Raw genomic sequence first — 15,124 nt, 5'->3', positions numbered from 1 at the left:
AATCTTCCCAGCCTGCAGAACTGTGAGAAATCAATTTCTGTTCTTTATAAATTACCTAGTCTCAGGTATTCTGCTGTAGCAGCACAAAACGGACTAAGAAAATGAGACTGAATGTCTTCTGGAATGCTGGTGATATTCTATTTCTTGATGAGTGAAGTTACACAGCTTTTGCAATTGAGAAGTTGAGTTTTTATGCCTTGTATATTTTGTTACTACTTCAAATTTTAAAAAAGGGCTTAAAATGGCCATGTGCGGTGGCTGCAGTGAACTGGGTGGCACCACTGTACTCCAGCCTGGGTGACAGAGGGAGGCCAATCTCAAAAACAAGGCAGGGGGAGGGGCTTAAAAAATCTAGGCCTGTCTTGGAACAGTATACTGCTATGTTCAGGCAAAAACAAAAAACAAAAAACTAGGTTTATAGTGCTAGAATCCTCAGTATGAGCTACCTTTCTTCTAGAGAGGAATTAAGTCGTCTGAAGCAATGAACAAGTATGTTACAAACTTAGTGGGGTAGCAAGAAAACTCAATTCGCTCTTCACAAAAACCTTCTTATATAAATGTGTGAAAGTTGTCAGACTTAAAATGGAGGCGGTAATGTTAAGAAAACTCTGACAAACAGAGCTAGGGAAAGCCATGAAGAGAGAGTTCTCGTGTTTGTATGCCTGATAGTGAAGATGACTACCAAAACCATAATCTTGCACAAAGACCACTGCAACCTTCCACAAAAAAAATACTTCTGGGGAAAAAAACCAAAAAACTTCTTCAAGGACATCTGCCCAACAACTACTCACCCAACCTCGGACTGGCGTCACTCTTAGTATCAGTCTTTGGAGCCAAGGACAATTATGTCACCCTCATTTTTGTCTTTAAAAACCTCTGCCTTCTTTACCTCCCTGAATATGCACAAGTTTCCTATGGCATTCCCACTGCAATGCTCTAGTTCCAAACAAACATAATTTTCTTTTAGAGAGCCTCTCTCTGTTTGTTATTTAGGTTGACAAATAACTAGCTTATTGTAAAATTCAAATCTTGCAAACTGACCCTTACAAGCCAATCATTTTTTAAGAAAGTTTCTCAGCCATACCAACCTAACATGTTAGTTATACAGAAGAATGAAGGTACACGGGAATTCATTTTTTACTTATGCAGATTGTAAGAGCACAGGCTAATTCTGGGGCCAGTAATTTGTAACAATCACTTTTTAATTCTACGGCTTCCTGATGAAAGGAGATTAAGGCACTCCTTTGATGGCCCAGTTGTGCTATGTGCTTTTTTTATTTGTTTCTGAATGTTCAACAGAGTTCATTTCTTCATCTTCCTAGTATCATGATTTTTTCATATCCTCTCCGCTTAAACTATTAAAATGGATTTTGCCTCAAACTAAGAACCCTGATCAATACAATAACAGGCATCAAAAGAGGGGCAATGAAATAATGGAACCTAAATGTTACATTTGCTTAGTGGAAGAGGTAAGAGGATAGATACGAAAAATACCAATGTTGCGGCCAGGCGCTGTGGCTCACGCCTGTAATCCCAGCACTTTGGGAGGCTGAGGCAGACGGAGCACCTGAGGTTGGGAGTTCAAGACCAGCATGACCAACAAGGAGAAACCCAGTCTCTAATAAAAATACAAAATTAGCCGGGTGTGGTGGCACATGCCTGTAATCCCAGCTACTCGGGAGCCTGAGGTAGGAGAATCGCTTGAACCCAGGAGGCAGAGGTTGCAGCGAGCTGAAATCATGCCACTGCCCTCCAGCCTGGGCAACAAGAGCAAAACTCCGTCTTAAAAAAAAAAAAAAAAAAAAAAAATCCCAATGTTGCAGGCTGGAATTATTATGTAGTGACTATAAACATCAAGTCAAATTGTCACCTACTATACCTTGAAAGGCAGACCACATACCAAACAAGTTGTAGAATTAGGAGAAAATGAAAGGAAAAAGAGAGGACACTGGCATATGTGTTGGCTGGTGTCAGAATTTACAAAAATTTCAGCAAATTCTCAAAAAAGAGAAATAACTCATTCTAGAAGTAGTCTTCAAGCAGACTACTACAGTTTATACTCCAAGTTGACCTAAGAGTCACGAATTTGGAACTAATAGATTCTGTTCATTCTAGCAGTGAACCTAGAAATCAGAAGGACCATGTTCCAGACCCATAAATTCCTCAAATTAACTTGGCATTTATGCTCTTAATCTCAGCTTCCTTTGGGGTAAGAATCTTTCTTCTGGGGAGCTCATAAAGTGTTAATAGAAGCAGCAAGTCCTAAAACTGGTTATAAGCTATTTAAAGAACTAGACAAAACATTTTCCAAAGAAAAGCAAACTGGAAATCGGATATTCTAAATTCTAGCCTTTAAAAATCTTTTGGCTCTCCTATGGCTTTGACTAGGACACAAAGAAAAGTATGTTCACCCTTAAACATAGTAAATTTAAGCCATGTCTTAATGTAGAAATGAATTCTAAAAATTTCACATAACAGTAAGTAAAAGCCAAAAGTAGAATATGTGAGTCATGGAAGAATATCTAGTGCTAGGATTTTTATTCTCTTCCACACATGCTTTAACACTGAGAGGAGCCACTGGGGAAAGGCTGAGTATGTAGAGAAAAGGGGTAATAAGATGGTATCTCAAAGGAGGTGGGAGGATTTACACTGAAAAGATCCTTAAAGCAGTGTTTGAATTAACAATTTAAAAAATAAAAAAAAGAAAATGCTACATAAAAGAATATTTCTTCCTTGAAGAAGAGAGAAAAAGACATAAGAATAGGGAGAAGGTGGGGTTTTCTTTATGCAACATGGCAAAAAAGTTAAACAGTGTTAGGCTTGTATTTTTCTTATCAGGTAAGTAATTTCCTGAGATATGAAGAACAATTTGAGAAGAACCTGAATAAGCATTGTATTTGTGGCACTAATCCCAGAACTGAGGTGAGAAGGGGAAAGAATAACAAATAATTGTTGAATACTTAATAAATTCCAGCACCATCATATAATTTACATTTCTCAAAATAAACTAGATGCCATTAATCCTATTACAGTCAACAAACTTGGGTATTCAGGTTATAGGATTTATCTAAGACTCCAAGTAAAAACTGCCTGAACCTAAAGTATGTTTTCTTCACTACGCCACACCTCCTACCTAAGTGAGTAACATCAAGAGTATTCTGAGCTGGGCATAGTGGCTCATGCCTGTAACCCCAACACTTTAGGAGGCCAAGGTGGGCAGATCATCTCAGGTCAGGAGTTCAAGATCAGCCTGACCAACATGGGAAAAAAAAAATCCAAAAATTAGCCGGGCATAGTGACACACACCTGTAATCCCAACTACTCTGGGAGGCTGAGCTTGTAGTGAGCCAAAAATGCACCACTGCATTCCAGTCTGGGCAACAGAGTGAGACTCTGTCTCAACAAATAAATAAACAAACAAACTGCTTTGCACTTGTGTTCACAGGATTAGAGATCTTTAAGAGACTATCTGAAAATCAAAGTAATAAGGAAGTTAAAGATACAGATGAGAGAGAAGAATTAAAGCTGCTGACAGAGTCTAGGCAGGAGGAAGGGAAATGAAACCATGAAGAACATTGAAATGTCAGAATATCTTGATATAAAAAAGCATATATATTAGAAATAAAGAGAAATAGAAATAAAAAAGTAAGGAAATGAAACAGCTGCAAAGAAAGACTAGCTATTGTTTAAGAGTATAAGACTGGGTTGGGAGCAGTGGTTAATGCCTGTAATCCCAGCACTTTGGGAGGTCAAGGCAGGCGGACGATCACCTGAACCTGGACTGCAAGTTGAGATCAGCCTGGGCAATATGGTGAAACCCGTCTCTATTTTTAAAGAAATAAAAAAATTAGCCAGGAGTGATACTGCACATCTGTAGTCCCAGCCACTCCGGAGGCTGAGAGGTGGAGTGCTTGAGCAAGGGGGTTGAGCTGTGACCATGCCACTGTACTCCTGCCTGGACAACAGAGGAAGACTGTCTTTTTTTCAGATGAAGTCTCACTCAGTCACCCAGGCTGCAGTGCAATAGCACAATCTCATCTCACTACAACCTCTGCCTCCCAGGTTCAAGTGATTCTACTGCCTCAGCCTCCCAAGTAGCTGGGATTACAGTTGTGTGCCATCACGACCAGCTAGGTTTTTTTGTATTTAGTAGAGATGGGGTTTCACCATGTTGGTCAGGCTGGTCTTGAACTCCTGACCTCAGATGACCCACCTGCCTCGGCTTCCCAAAGTGCTGGGATTATAGGCATGAACCACCATGCCCAGCAGACTCTGTCTTAAAAAGAAAGGACTGGACACCTGTAGTCCCAGATACCTGGGAGGGCTAAGGTAGGAAGATTGCTTAAGCCTGGGAGGTTGAAGCTACAGTTAGCCATGACTGCACCACTGAGCTCCAGCCTGGATGACAGAGTGAGATGCTGTCTTTAAAAAACAAACAAACCAAAAAACAACATCAAAAAATCACAATGAGGAGTCATCAATGGCAAGAGTCCTGGCTTCTCTCAGTCTTGATTTGACTAGTCACAGAAAATCTGCTCCAAATCTTGGCTGCCCTAGGATAATTCCTCAGGTATTTATCACTAACAGAGTGGCTTGGCAATAGTTTCCAGTTAGTTATAGCAGTACTCCTACCATGCTCTAAGCAGGTCATTTCCCCATTTTCTTTCCTTGTATTTCCAAGATATAAACATGAAGCAGCTAACCCAAAGAAAGCACTCAGCAATAGTTTGTAAAACTCAATTGCAAAATAAGATACATTTTAAAAGAACATACCTTGATATGTCTTCCCATCTATTTCAACTTCATAGGACTCCATAACTTCTTGGATGGCCTCACCAACATCACATAGACGAACATCAATTCCAGCACACTAAAAAAAGAATAATGCATGCTTGATTATTCAAGTGAAAAATTTTCATAGCAACTTTTTTTTTATAACATAAAAATAAGGGAGAATCAGAAAAACTGCTTTGTGCATTATAACTTCCTGTTTAAAATACTTTGCAGAGGATTAAGGGAGGATGGTGAAGTACTAAGCACCAGGAATCTGTCTCCCTACATAGACAACAACTGCACTGACAAAATCTGTCTGATGTAACTACTTGGGAACTCTGGAGTCTACTGAAGCCTTGCAATTTCCAGGGGAATAATGGGATGGTCAAATGTGTTTAATTTCCATCCATTTTAGCTCTCAGCACAGTAGCAGTGCCACTACCCACCCTTCCATAAGCTCATGGTTGGCTTGTGTTCCTGGAACAACATGTACACAGCTTGGGGGTATCTGGGTAGGCAAAACAGACTTTGTCCTAAATGCTAGCGATCCCTGGTTGCTGCTCCTGGTCACAAGGTGCAGATATAGAAGTGGCCACTGTTGTTGCATCTGCCCTCGTAGTTGCAAACCTCAGTCCCTACCCCTCTGGCCGAAGTGACTTATAGGGTATTTCCAAGTGGTGAGCACTCTTTCCCCTCCACTCCCTCACACTTGGCCTGGCCTCCAGCCCACACTCATTTTTCTTTTTCTCTCCCTTTGGGGGTCAGATATTAAAGACCAGGTCATTCAAAAACAACTGCATGTACAAGAAAATTTTAAAGTGAGTACATACGCCCAGGGAAAGACCTGAGAAAACCTAAAGTGTACACCTCAGGTGGATCCTTGGCAGAGACTGCCGACAAGAATCAAAAACAAAACAAAACAAAACAAAAAAATCTAAAGTAATTGCTGGGGAAGGGGGAATATCTGATTTCCAGAATTACCATATTACATTCAAACATGCAGTGTTCAACAAAAAGAAGGCCTACAAGGAAATAAGAACACCCATTCAAAGGAAAATAATAAATCGACAGAAACTATCCCTGAAAAAAAAAACCCTGATGGCAGATCTACTACTAGACAAACACTTCAAAACAATTCTTCTAAAGATGCTTAAGAAATTAAAGGAAAACAATGAAAGAGTAAAAAAAAAAAAAAAAATATATGAACAAAATGAAAATATCAACAAAGAAATAGAAAACCTAAAACAAAAAAAAAATTTCTGTAGTTGAAAAGTACAATAACTAAAATGAAAAATTCACAAGAAGAATTCAAAAGTATTTGAGAAGGCAAAAAAACCCAGCAAACTTGAAGGTAAGCACAAGGGAAATTATCAAGTCTAAGATTAAAAAAAAAGATTAAAGTGAACAGAACCTCAGGGACCTGTATATCAAAAGTAGACCTATATATGCATTACGGAAACTTTCAGAAGGAGAAGGGAAGCAGAATATTTGAAAAAATAATGGCTGAAAACTCCCCAAATTTGATGAAATACAAGAATATGTATATAAACATATAAGAAGTTCAAAGAACTCCAAAAAAGATGAACTCAAAAAAAATTCTCCAGACAAAACTCCCTTAAAGTTGGCATTAAACAAGGATGCCCTCTCTTACCACTCCTATTCAATATGGTATTGGAAGTTCTAGTCAGAGCAATCAGGCAGGAAACAGAAATAAAGGGTATTCAATTAGGAAAGGAGGAAGTCAAATGTCTCTATTTGCAGACGACATGATTGTATATTTAGAAGACCCCACTGTCTCAGCCCAAAATCTCCTTAAACTGATAAGCAACTTCGCCAAAGTCTCAAGATACAAAATCAATGTGCAGAAATCACAAGCATTCCTATACACCAATAATAGACTAAAAGAGAGCCAAATCAAGAGCAAACTACCATTCACAATTGCTACAAAGAGAATAAAATACCTAGGAATACAACTAACAAAGGATGTAAAGGACCTCTTCAAGGACAACTACAAACCATTGCTCGAGGAAATAAGAGAGGACACCAACAGATGGAAAAACATTCCATGCTCATGGTTAGGAAGAATCAATATCGTGAAAATGGCCATACTGCCCAAAGTAATTTATAGATTCAATGCTATCTCCATCAAGCTACCAATGACCTTCTTCACAGAACTGGAAAAAACCACCTTAAACTTCATATGGAACCAAAGAGGGCCCGCATAGCCAAGACAATCCTAAGCAAAAAGAACAAAGCTGGAGGCATCAAGCTACCTGACTTCAAACTATACTACAAGTCTACAGGAATCAAAAGAGCATGGTACTGGTACCAAAACAGAGATATAAACCAATGGAACAGAACAGAGGCCTCAGAAGTAATGCCACATATCTACAACCATCTGATCTTTTACAAACCTGACAAAAACAAGAAATGGGGAAAGGATTCCCTGTTTAATAAATGGTGTTGGGAAAACTGGCTAGCCATGTGCAGAAAGCTGAAACTGGACCCCTTCCTTATATCTTACACTAAAATTAACTCTAGATACATTAAAGACTTAAACATAAGACCTAACATCATAAAAACCCTAGAAGAAAACCTAGGCAAAACCATTCAGGACATAGTCATAGGCAAGGACTTCATGACCAAAACACCAAATGCATTGGCAACAAAAGCCAAAATAGATAAATGGGATCTAATTAAACTCCACAGCTTCTGCACAGAAAAAGAAAGAATCATTAGAGTAAACCAGCAACCAACAGATTGGGAAAAAAAATTTACAATCTACCTATCTGACAAAGGGCTAATATCCAGAATCTACAGAACAAAAACAGATTTACAAGAAACAAACAAACAAACCCATTCAAAAGTGGGCAAAGGATATGAACAGACACTTTTCAAAAGAAGACATATATGAGGCCAACAAACATATGAAAAAATGCTCACCACCACTGGTCATTAGTGAAATGCAAATCAAAACCACACTGAGATACCACCTCACGCCAGTCAGAATGACGCTCATTAAAAAATCTGGAGACAACAGATGCTGCAGAGGATGTGAAAAAATAGGAAGGAACACTTTTACACTGTTGGTGGGAGTGTAAATTAGTTCAACCATGTGGAAGACAGTGTGGCGATTCCTCAAGGATCTAGAAATAGAAATTCCATTTGACCTAGCAATTTTCATTACTGGGTATATACCCAAAGAACTATAAATCATTCTACTATAAAGACACATGCACACGAATGTTCATTGCAGCCCTGTGTATAATAGCAAAGACCCAAATGCCCATCGATGATAGACTGGACAACAAAAATGTGGCACATATACATCAAGGAATACTATGTAGCCATAAAAAACAATGAGTTCGAGTCCTTTGTAGGGACATGGATGAATCTGGAAACTATCATCTTGGCTAACTGACACAAGAACAGAAAATCAAACACTGCATGTTCTCACTCATAGGCAGGTGTTGAAGAATGAGAACACATGGACACAGGGAGGGGAGCATCACACACTGGGGTCTGTTGGGGTGGCTAGGAGAGAAACAGCAGAGGGTGGGAAGGTTGGGGAGGAATAACATGGGGAGAAATGCCAGATATAGGTGACGGGGATGGAGGCGGCAAACCACCTTGCCATGTATGTACCTATGCAACAATCATGTATGATCTACACATGTACCCCAGAACCTAAAGTAGAAAAAAAAACTTTCTAAAGGACAAAGAGGAAAACATGAAAGCAACAAGAAAGAAGTGATTCACTATATACAAGGAATGCTCAATTAGACTTAAGCACCTTTCCCACTTGAAACTTCAGAGGCTAGAAGGCAACAGTGCAACATATTTAAAGTGCTAACTAAAAGAAAGTTGTCACCCATGAATCTTATCTGGGAAAACTGTCCTTCAAAAGTGAGAAAGAAATCAGGCTGGGTGTGGTGGCTCATGTCTGTGATCCCAGCACATTGGAAGGCCGAGGTGGGAATCACTTGAACCCAGGAATTCAAGACCAGCCTGGCCAACAAAGTGAGACCCCCATCTCTTCAAAAAAGTTTTAAAAATTCGCAAAGCATTGTGGCACATGCCTATAGTTTCAGCTACTTGGGGAACAGAGGTGGGAGGATGTCAAGGTGGCTCATGCCTGTAATCCCATCACTTTGGGAGGCCGAAGCGGGTGAATCATGAGGTCAGGAGTTCAAGACCATCCTGGCTAACACGGTGAAACCCTGTCTCTACTAAAAATACAAAAATTAGCCGGGTGTGGTGGCATGTGCCTGTAATCCCAGCTACTCGAGAGGTTGAGGCAGGAGAATCACTTCAACCCGGGAGGTGGAGGTTGCAATGAGCCAAGATCACTCCATTACACTCCAGCCTGGGTGATAGACCAAGACTCGGTCTCCAAAAAAAGGAAATGCTCTGCAAAGAATACTATATAGTAACTTGAAGCCACATGAATTTTTTTTTAAAAGTAAATAAATGGGCAGTGGAAACAACTAGTACTATTATAACAATGGTCTGCAAACACTATTTGTTTTTCACATGACTTACTTTTATTCTAAGAGCTAGTATTATGTATAACTTTGGTTTCTAACTCCATATTCTATTTTGTACATAATTCAAGAGACTTATGTATTTAAAAGAATTGTTAGGCCAGGCATAGTGGCTCATGCCTGTAATCTCAACGCCAAGGTGGCAGGATGGTTTGTGACCAGGAGTTCCAGATCACCCTGGGCAAGATAGTAAGACTCCGTATCTATAAAAAAATTTTAAATTTTATTTTACTTTAAAAATTAGCTGGATGTAGTGGTATATGCCTGTGGTCCTGGCTACTTGGAAGCTAAGGCAGGAGGACTGCTTGAGCCCAGGAGGTCAAGGCTGCAGAGAACCGTGTTCATATCACTGTACTCCAGCCTGGGTAACAAATGAGACCCTATCTCAAAAAAAAAAAAAAAAGAAAAAAAAAACCCGAAACCTAACAAAGGAAAACCTTGAACCTGATGGCTTTCAGTGGTTAACTCTACCAAACATTTAAAGAACTAATACCAATCCTCAAACTTTTCTAAAAACCTGAAGAGAATACTTTCTAAGTGTTTATATATGAAACCAGCACTACTCTGATATCAAAGTCAGACAAAGACACCATAAGAAAACTACAATATTCTTATGAACAATGATGCAAAATCCTTCACAAAATATTAGCAAGCCTGGCCGGCATGGTGGCTCACCTATAATCCTAGTGCTCTGAGAGGCCAAGGTAGGTGGATCACGAGGAGATTGAGCCCACCCCAGCTAATAGGGTTAAACTGTTTTTACTAAAATCACAAAAAAATTAGCTGGGTGTGGCGGCCCATTCCTGTAATCCCAGCTACTTGGGAGACTGAGGCAGGAGAATCACTTGAACCCGGGAGGCAGAGGATGCAGTGAGCTGAGATTGCACCACTGCACTCCAGCCTGGGTGACAGAGCAAGACTCTTGTTTCAAAAAAAAAAAAAAGCATATCAAATTCAATTACACATTAAAAGAAATACACACCACGACTTAGTGGGATTTATTCATGAAATTCACAGATGGTTCAACATATGAAAAACAGATTAACAGAATGAAGAAAAATAACCACATGACCATCTGAATAGATGCAAAAAAAGCATCTGACAAAATTCAACATCCTTTCATGATGAAAAGAATCAACAAACTAAGAACAGAAGTAAAACACCTCAATATAATACTAAAAGCCATCTATGAAAAACCTATAGCTAACATCATACTCAATGATGAAAGATTGAAAGCTTTCCTCTAAGATCACAAACAAAGCAAGGAAGACTACCCACTTCTGCCGGTTTTACTCAACATAGGTCAGAACAATCAGGCAAGAAAAAAGCAAAAAGGCATCTAAATTGGGAAGGAAGTAAAACCATCTTTGTTCACAGACTACATGATCTTACCTGTGGAAAACCCTAAAGATTCCACACAAAAGTGTCAGAATAAATGAATTCAACCAAGAACAGGATACAAAATCAAATGTAAAAATCAGTTGCATTTCTACATACTAACAATGGGCATTCTGCAAAGGAAATTACAAAAATAATTCCATTAACAATAGCTCAAAAAAAAAAAATTAGGAATTAACCAAGAAAGTGAAAGGCGTACAATGAAAACTACAAAACGTTGTTGAACTAAATTAAAGACATAAATGGTAACACATCCAATATGGTCTGTGTCTTCGTCCAAATCTCATCTCAAATTGTAATCGCCATGTGTCAAGGGAGGGAGATGACAGGATCATGAGGATGGTTCCCCCATGTTGGTCTCATAATAGAAGTTCTTACAAGCCCTGATAGTTTTATAAGCAACTGACGTTTCCTCTCTTGCAGTTCTCTCTCCTGCTGCCATGTGAAGAAGGTCCTTGTTTCCTCTTTGCCTTTCACCTCGATTCTGTTTCCTAAGGCCTCCCCAGCCATGTGGAACTGTAAATAACTACACTTCTTTCCTTCATGAATTACTCAGTCTCAGGTATTTCTTTATAGCAGTATGAAAATGGACTAATACAACATCTCATGTCTATGGATTAGAAGACTTATTGTTAAAATACCAATACCATCTGAAGCCATTTACACATTCAACACAATCCCTATCAAAATCCATTTGGTGGTTTTTGCAAAAAAAAAAAATCCTAAATTTATATGGAATCCCAAGACATCCTAGATAGCCAAACAATTTTGAAAAAGAACAAAGATGGAGAATTTACACTTTTCAATTTCAAAACTTACTATATAGCTATAGTAATCAAAACAGTATGGACATCAGGCACAGTGGTTAATGCCTATAATCCCAGCACTCTGGGAGGCTGAGGCGGGAGGACTGCTTGAGATCAGGAGTTCAAGGCCAACCTGGGCAACACAGTGAGACTTGTTTTTATAAAAAATAAAATTGCTGGGTATGGTGGCACGAGCCTGTAGTCCCAACTACTCAGGAGGATGAGGTAGGAGAATTGCTTAGGCCCAGGAGGTACAAGCTGCAGTGAGTCAAGATCATGCCACTGTGATCCAGCCTGGATAACAGAGCAAGACCCTGTCTAAAAACCAAAACCAAACCAAACCAAAAAAAAAAAACAAAACCCAGTGTGGTACTAGCATAAAGACAGACATGTAAACCCATAAAACAAAATGAAGAGCTCAGAAATAAACCCTCATTTACAAAGACAAATGATTCCTTTTTTTTTTTTTGGACAGGGTCTTGCTTTGTCACCCAGGATGGAATACAGTGGCGTAATCTTGGCTCACTGTAACCTCAATCACCCTGGGCTCACATGATCCTCCTACCAGAGCCTCCTGAGTAGCTGGGAACACAAGGGTGCACCATTACACCTGGCTAATTCGTTTAAATTTTTGTAGAGATGGGGTCTTGCTATCTTGCGCAGGCTGGTCTTTAACTCCGGAGCTAGTGATTCTCCTACCTAGGCCTCCAAAAGTGCTGAGATTACATGCATGAGCCACTGTGCCTGGCCCAGATGAGCTTTAACAAGGGTGTCAAGACCATTCAGTAGCAAAAGAACAGTCTTAACAAATGGTGCTGGGAAAACTGGACAAGTGCACACAAAACATATGGACCTTCACTTAACACCATATAAAAAATTAACTCAAAATGGAGCAAAGACCTAAGTTTAAGACCTGAAACTATAAATACCTTAAAAGGAAACAGCATAAAAGTTTTGACATTAGATTTAGCAATGATTTATTGGATATGACACCAAAGGCACAGGCAACAAAAGGAAAAATAGACAAACTGGATGTTATAAAAATTAAAACATTTTATCCTTCAAAACACAGTATCTGGAGTAAAAAGGCAACCCACAAAATGACAAAAAAAATTTTTCAAATAATATATCTGATACAGGATTAATATCCAGAATCTATACAGAATTCCTAAAACTCAACAACAAATGACTCAATTCAAAAATAGGCAACGAGCTGGGTACAGTGGCTCATGCCTGTAATCCCAGCACTGTGGGAGGCCGAGGTGAGGGGATGGCTTGAGCCCAGGAATTCAAGACCTACCTGGGTAACATAGCAAGACCCCCAATCTCTACTTTTTTTTTAATTAAAAAAAAAAAATGAAAATGGGCAAAAAAACTTGAATGGACATTTCTCCAAAGATATAAAACACTACCCAGAAAATAGCATTAGTGAAGAAATGGAAAAATTAGAACCCTTCCTTTTGTACTGTAAAATAAGTACTATACTTTTGAATGTAAAATGGTAGAGCCATCGTGGAAAGCAGTATAGAAGATACTCAAAAAGTTTTTTAAAAATGTAATTACCAGCTGATTCAACAAATCCACTTCTGAATATACCCAAAAGAACTGAAAATAGATCTTGAAGAGATATTTGTACACCCATATTCATAGCAGCAGTATTCACAATAGCTAACTCACGGGAGCAATCCAAGTGTCCATCAATGGATGAATGGATAAGCAAAAATGTGGTATATAAAAATGTGTTGTAGCGTAAGTCAGAATTTACTTCCTTTATTCTGACATATGCTACAACATAGGTGAACCTTGAGTACACTGTGCTAAGTGAAATAACCAGTCACAAAATCACAAATACTACATATTTAAAATCATATACAGTAGAATGGTGGTTACCAGGGTAGGGGTAGAAGAGGAAATTGGGAGTTATTGTTTAATGAGTACTGAGTTTTCAGTTTTACAACATAAAAAGAGTAAACAGAGATGAATGATAATGATGGTTGCACAATATTTTAAGTTTACTTAATACCAATGAACAACATACTGAAAAATGGCTGGGTGTGGGTGGCTCAAACCTATAATCTCAGCACTTTGAGAGGTTGAAGCAGGCAGATCACAAGGTCAGGAGTTCAAGACCAGCCTGGCCAATATGGTGAAATCCCGTCTCTACTACAAATACAAAAATTAGTCAGACATGGCGGCAGGCAGTTGCAGTCCCAGCTACTCAGGAGGCTGAGGTAGGAGAATTGCTTGAACCCAGGAGGCGGAGGTTGCCGTGAGCCAAGACTATACCACTGCGCTCCAGCCTGGGCAAAGACAGACTCCATCTCAAAAAAAAAAAGTTCACATGGTAAATTTTATGTAATGTCTATTTTAATTGTACCCCCCTCCAAAAAATAAAATTACATGGAGAAAAGCTGGGCTGTACCAGGGCTTGGTGGAAAAAGAGGAATGAATAAGTCTGAATCAGGTGAGCACAGATGATTTTGGTGGGAGTGAAAATACTCTATATGATACTATAATGGTAGATGCATGTCATTATATATTTCAAACCCCTTAGAATGCATAATACTGAGAATGAACCCTAATGTAAACTACAAACTTTGAACAACTGTGATGTGGTCAATATTGGTCCAAATGATTTTAACAAATATACCCATGTGGTAGGGATGTTGACAATAGAAGAAGTTGGGGAGGGGAGAGTATATGGGAAATTTCTGCACTTTCTGTTCAATTTTGCTGCGAACTTAAAATTGTTCTAAAAAAATCCACACACACACACAAAAATAATCATTGCCGACTGACAGGCAAATATAGATCCAAATTCTGTTGTAATAAATTTTAACAGGGGAAAAACAAAACAAAACACCTTTGGCACACTATAATACAATTACTCGCTTAAAATGATAGAGCAATGGATCAGTTTTATTCATCTTAATTACTCAAAGACTTTAAACAGGCCTTAAAAGTACTTAAATGCTGTGTTTAAAAGACCTTAAAGTGCTCAAAATACGTGAATGAAATGGTGCTTAGAGATCACATACCTTTATTCCAGTGTTAGTAGCATCTTTTACAGCTTTTAATAATGCATCATATTTGGGATTAAAAGTGACGGTAAAAGCACAATCAATAATCCTACCTGAAAGAGAAAATACCTCTTTTAATTTTAGTTATCAGCTAGTCAATTTATCTACTTTATAGCATTTATTCTATTGATCTTGCAAGTTTAACAGAAAAACAGAATGAAGGCTCAAATAAAGGCTGTATTCCAAATACCCAGAGATTATTCATAATCAAAGAGACAAAAAGTAGAAATATACAAATAATTCAGAATAAAAAGGAATAACTACAGAGTTAGTATATATTACTCCAAGACAGCATCCATTCAGTGCTCACCCTGGCAGTTATACAAACATATAAACAGAAACAAAATGAATGCAAGAAAAGACTAAGGAAATGAGGAATAGCAACACAGGGCAGAGAAAGTATACAGGGCTCTGAACATAGTACTTTCCAATGTAGTGAAACCTTAGCTAAGTATTTCATCTAAGCTTGCTTTCTCGCTTGTAAGTGAGGTAACGAGGTGCTTACCTGATCGGGTTTTGGAGA

At 38.7% G+C, this 15,124-nt stretch overlaps 1 protein-coding gene across 3 annotated transcripts in view; it reads right to left on the bottom strand.

Moving 5' to 3' along the window:
- METAP2 (methionyl aminopeptidase 2) overlaps positions 1-15,124 on the bottom strand; it is a 43,417-nt gene that overhangs the window by 5,627 nt on the left and 22,666 nt on the right. For all 3 annotated transcript variants that reach the window (XM_035257343.3, XM_078337091.1, XM_035257344.3), the window contains exons 7-8: positions 14,560-14,654; positions 4,774-4,870 (exon numbers count right to left, since the gene is read on the bottom strand). In XM_035257343.3, coding sequence (XP_035113234.1) covers positions 4,774-4,870; positions 14,560-14,654 — 192 coding nt within the window. The remainder of the gene's footprint in view (positions 1-4,773; positions 4,871-14,559; positions 14,655-15,124) is intronic.

Source organism: Callithrix jacchus, chromosome 9 (assembly GCF_049354715.1).
Source record: "Callithrix jacchus isolate 240 chromosome 9, calJac240_pri, whole genome shotgun sequence".
Classification (NCBI taxonomy): Eukaryota; Metazoa; Chordata; class Mammalia; order Primates; family Cebidae; genus Callithrix; species Callithrix jacchus.
Note: the sequence above shows the minus strand (reverse complement) of the source record. Positions and strands in the feature narration are given on the sequence as shown.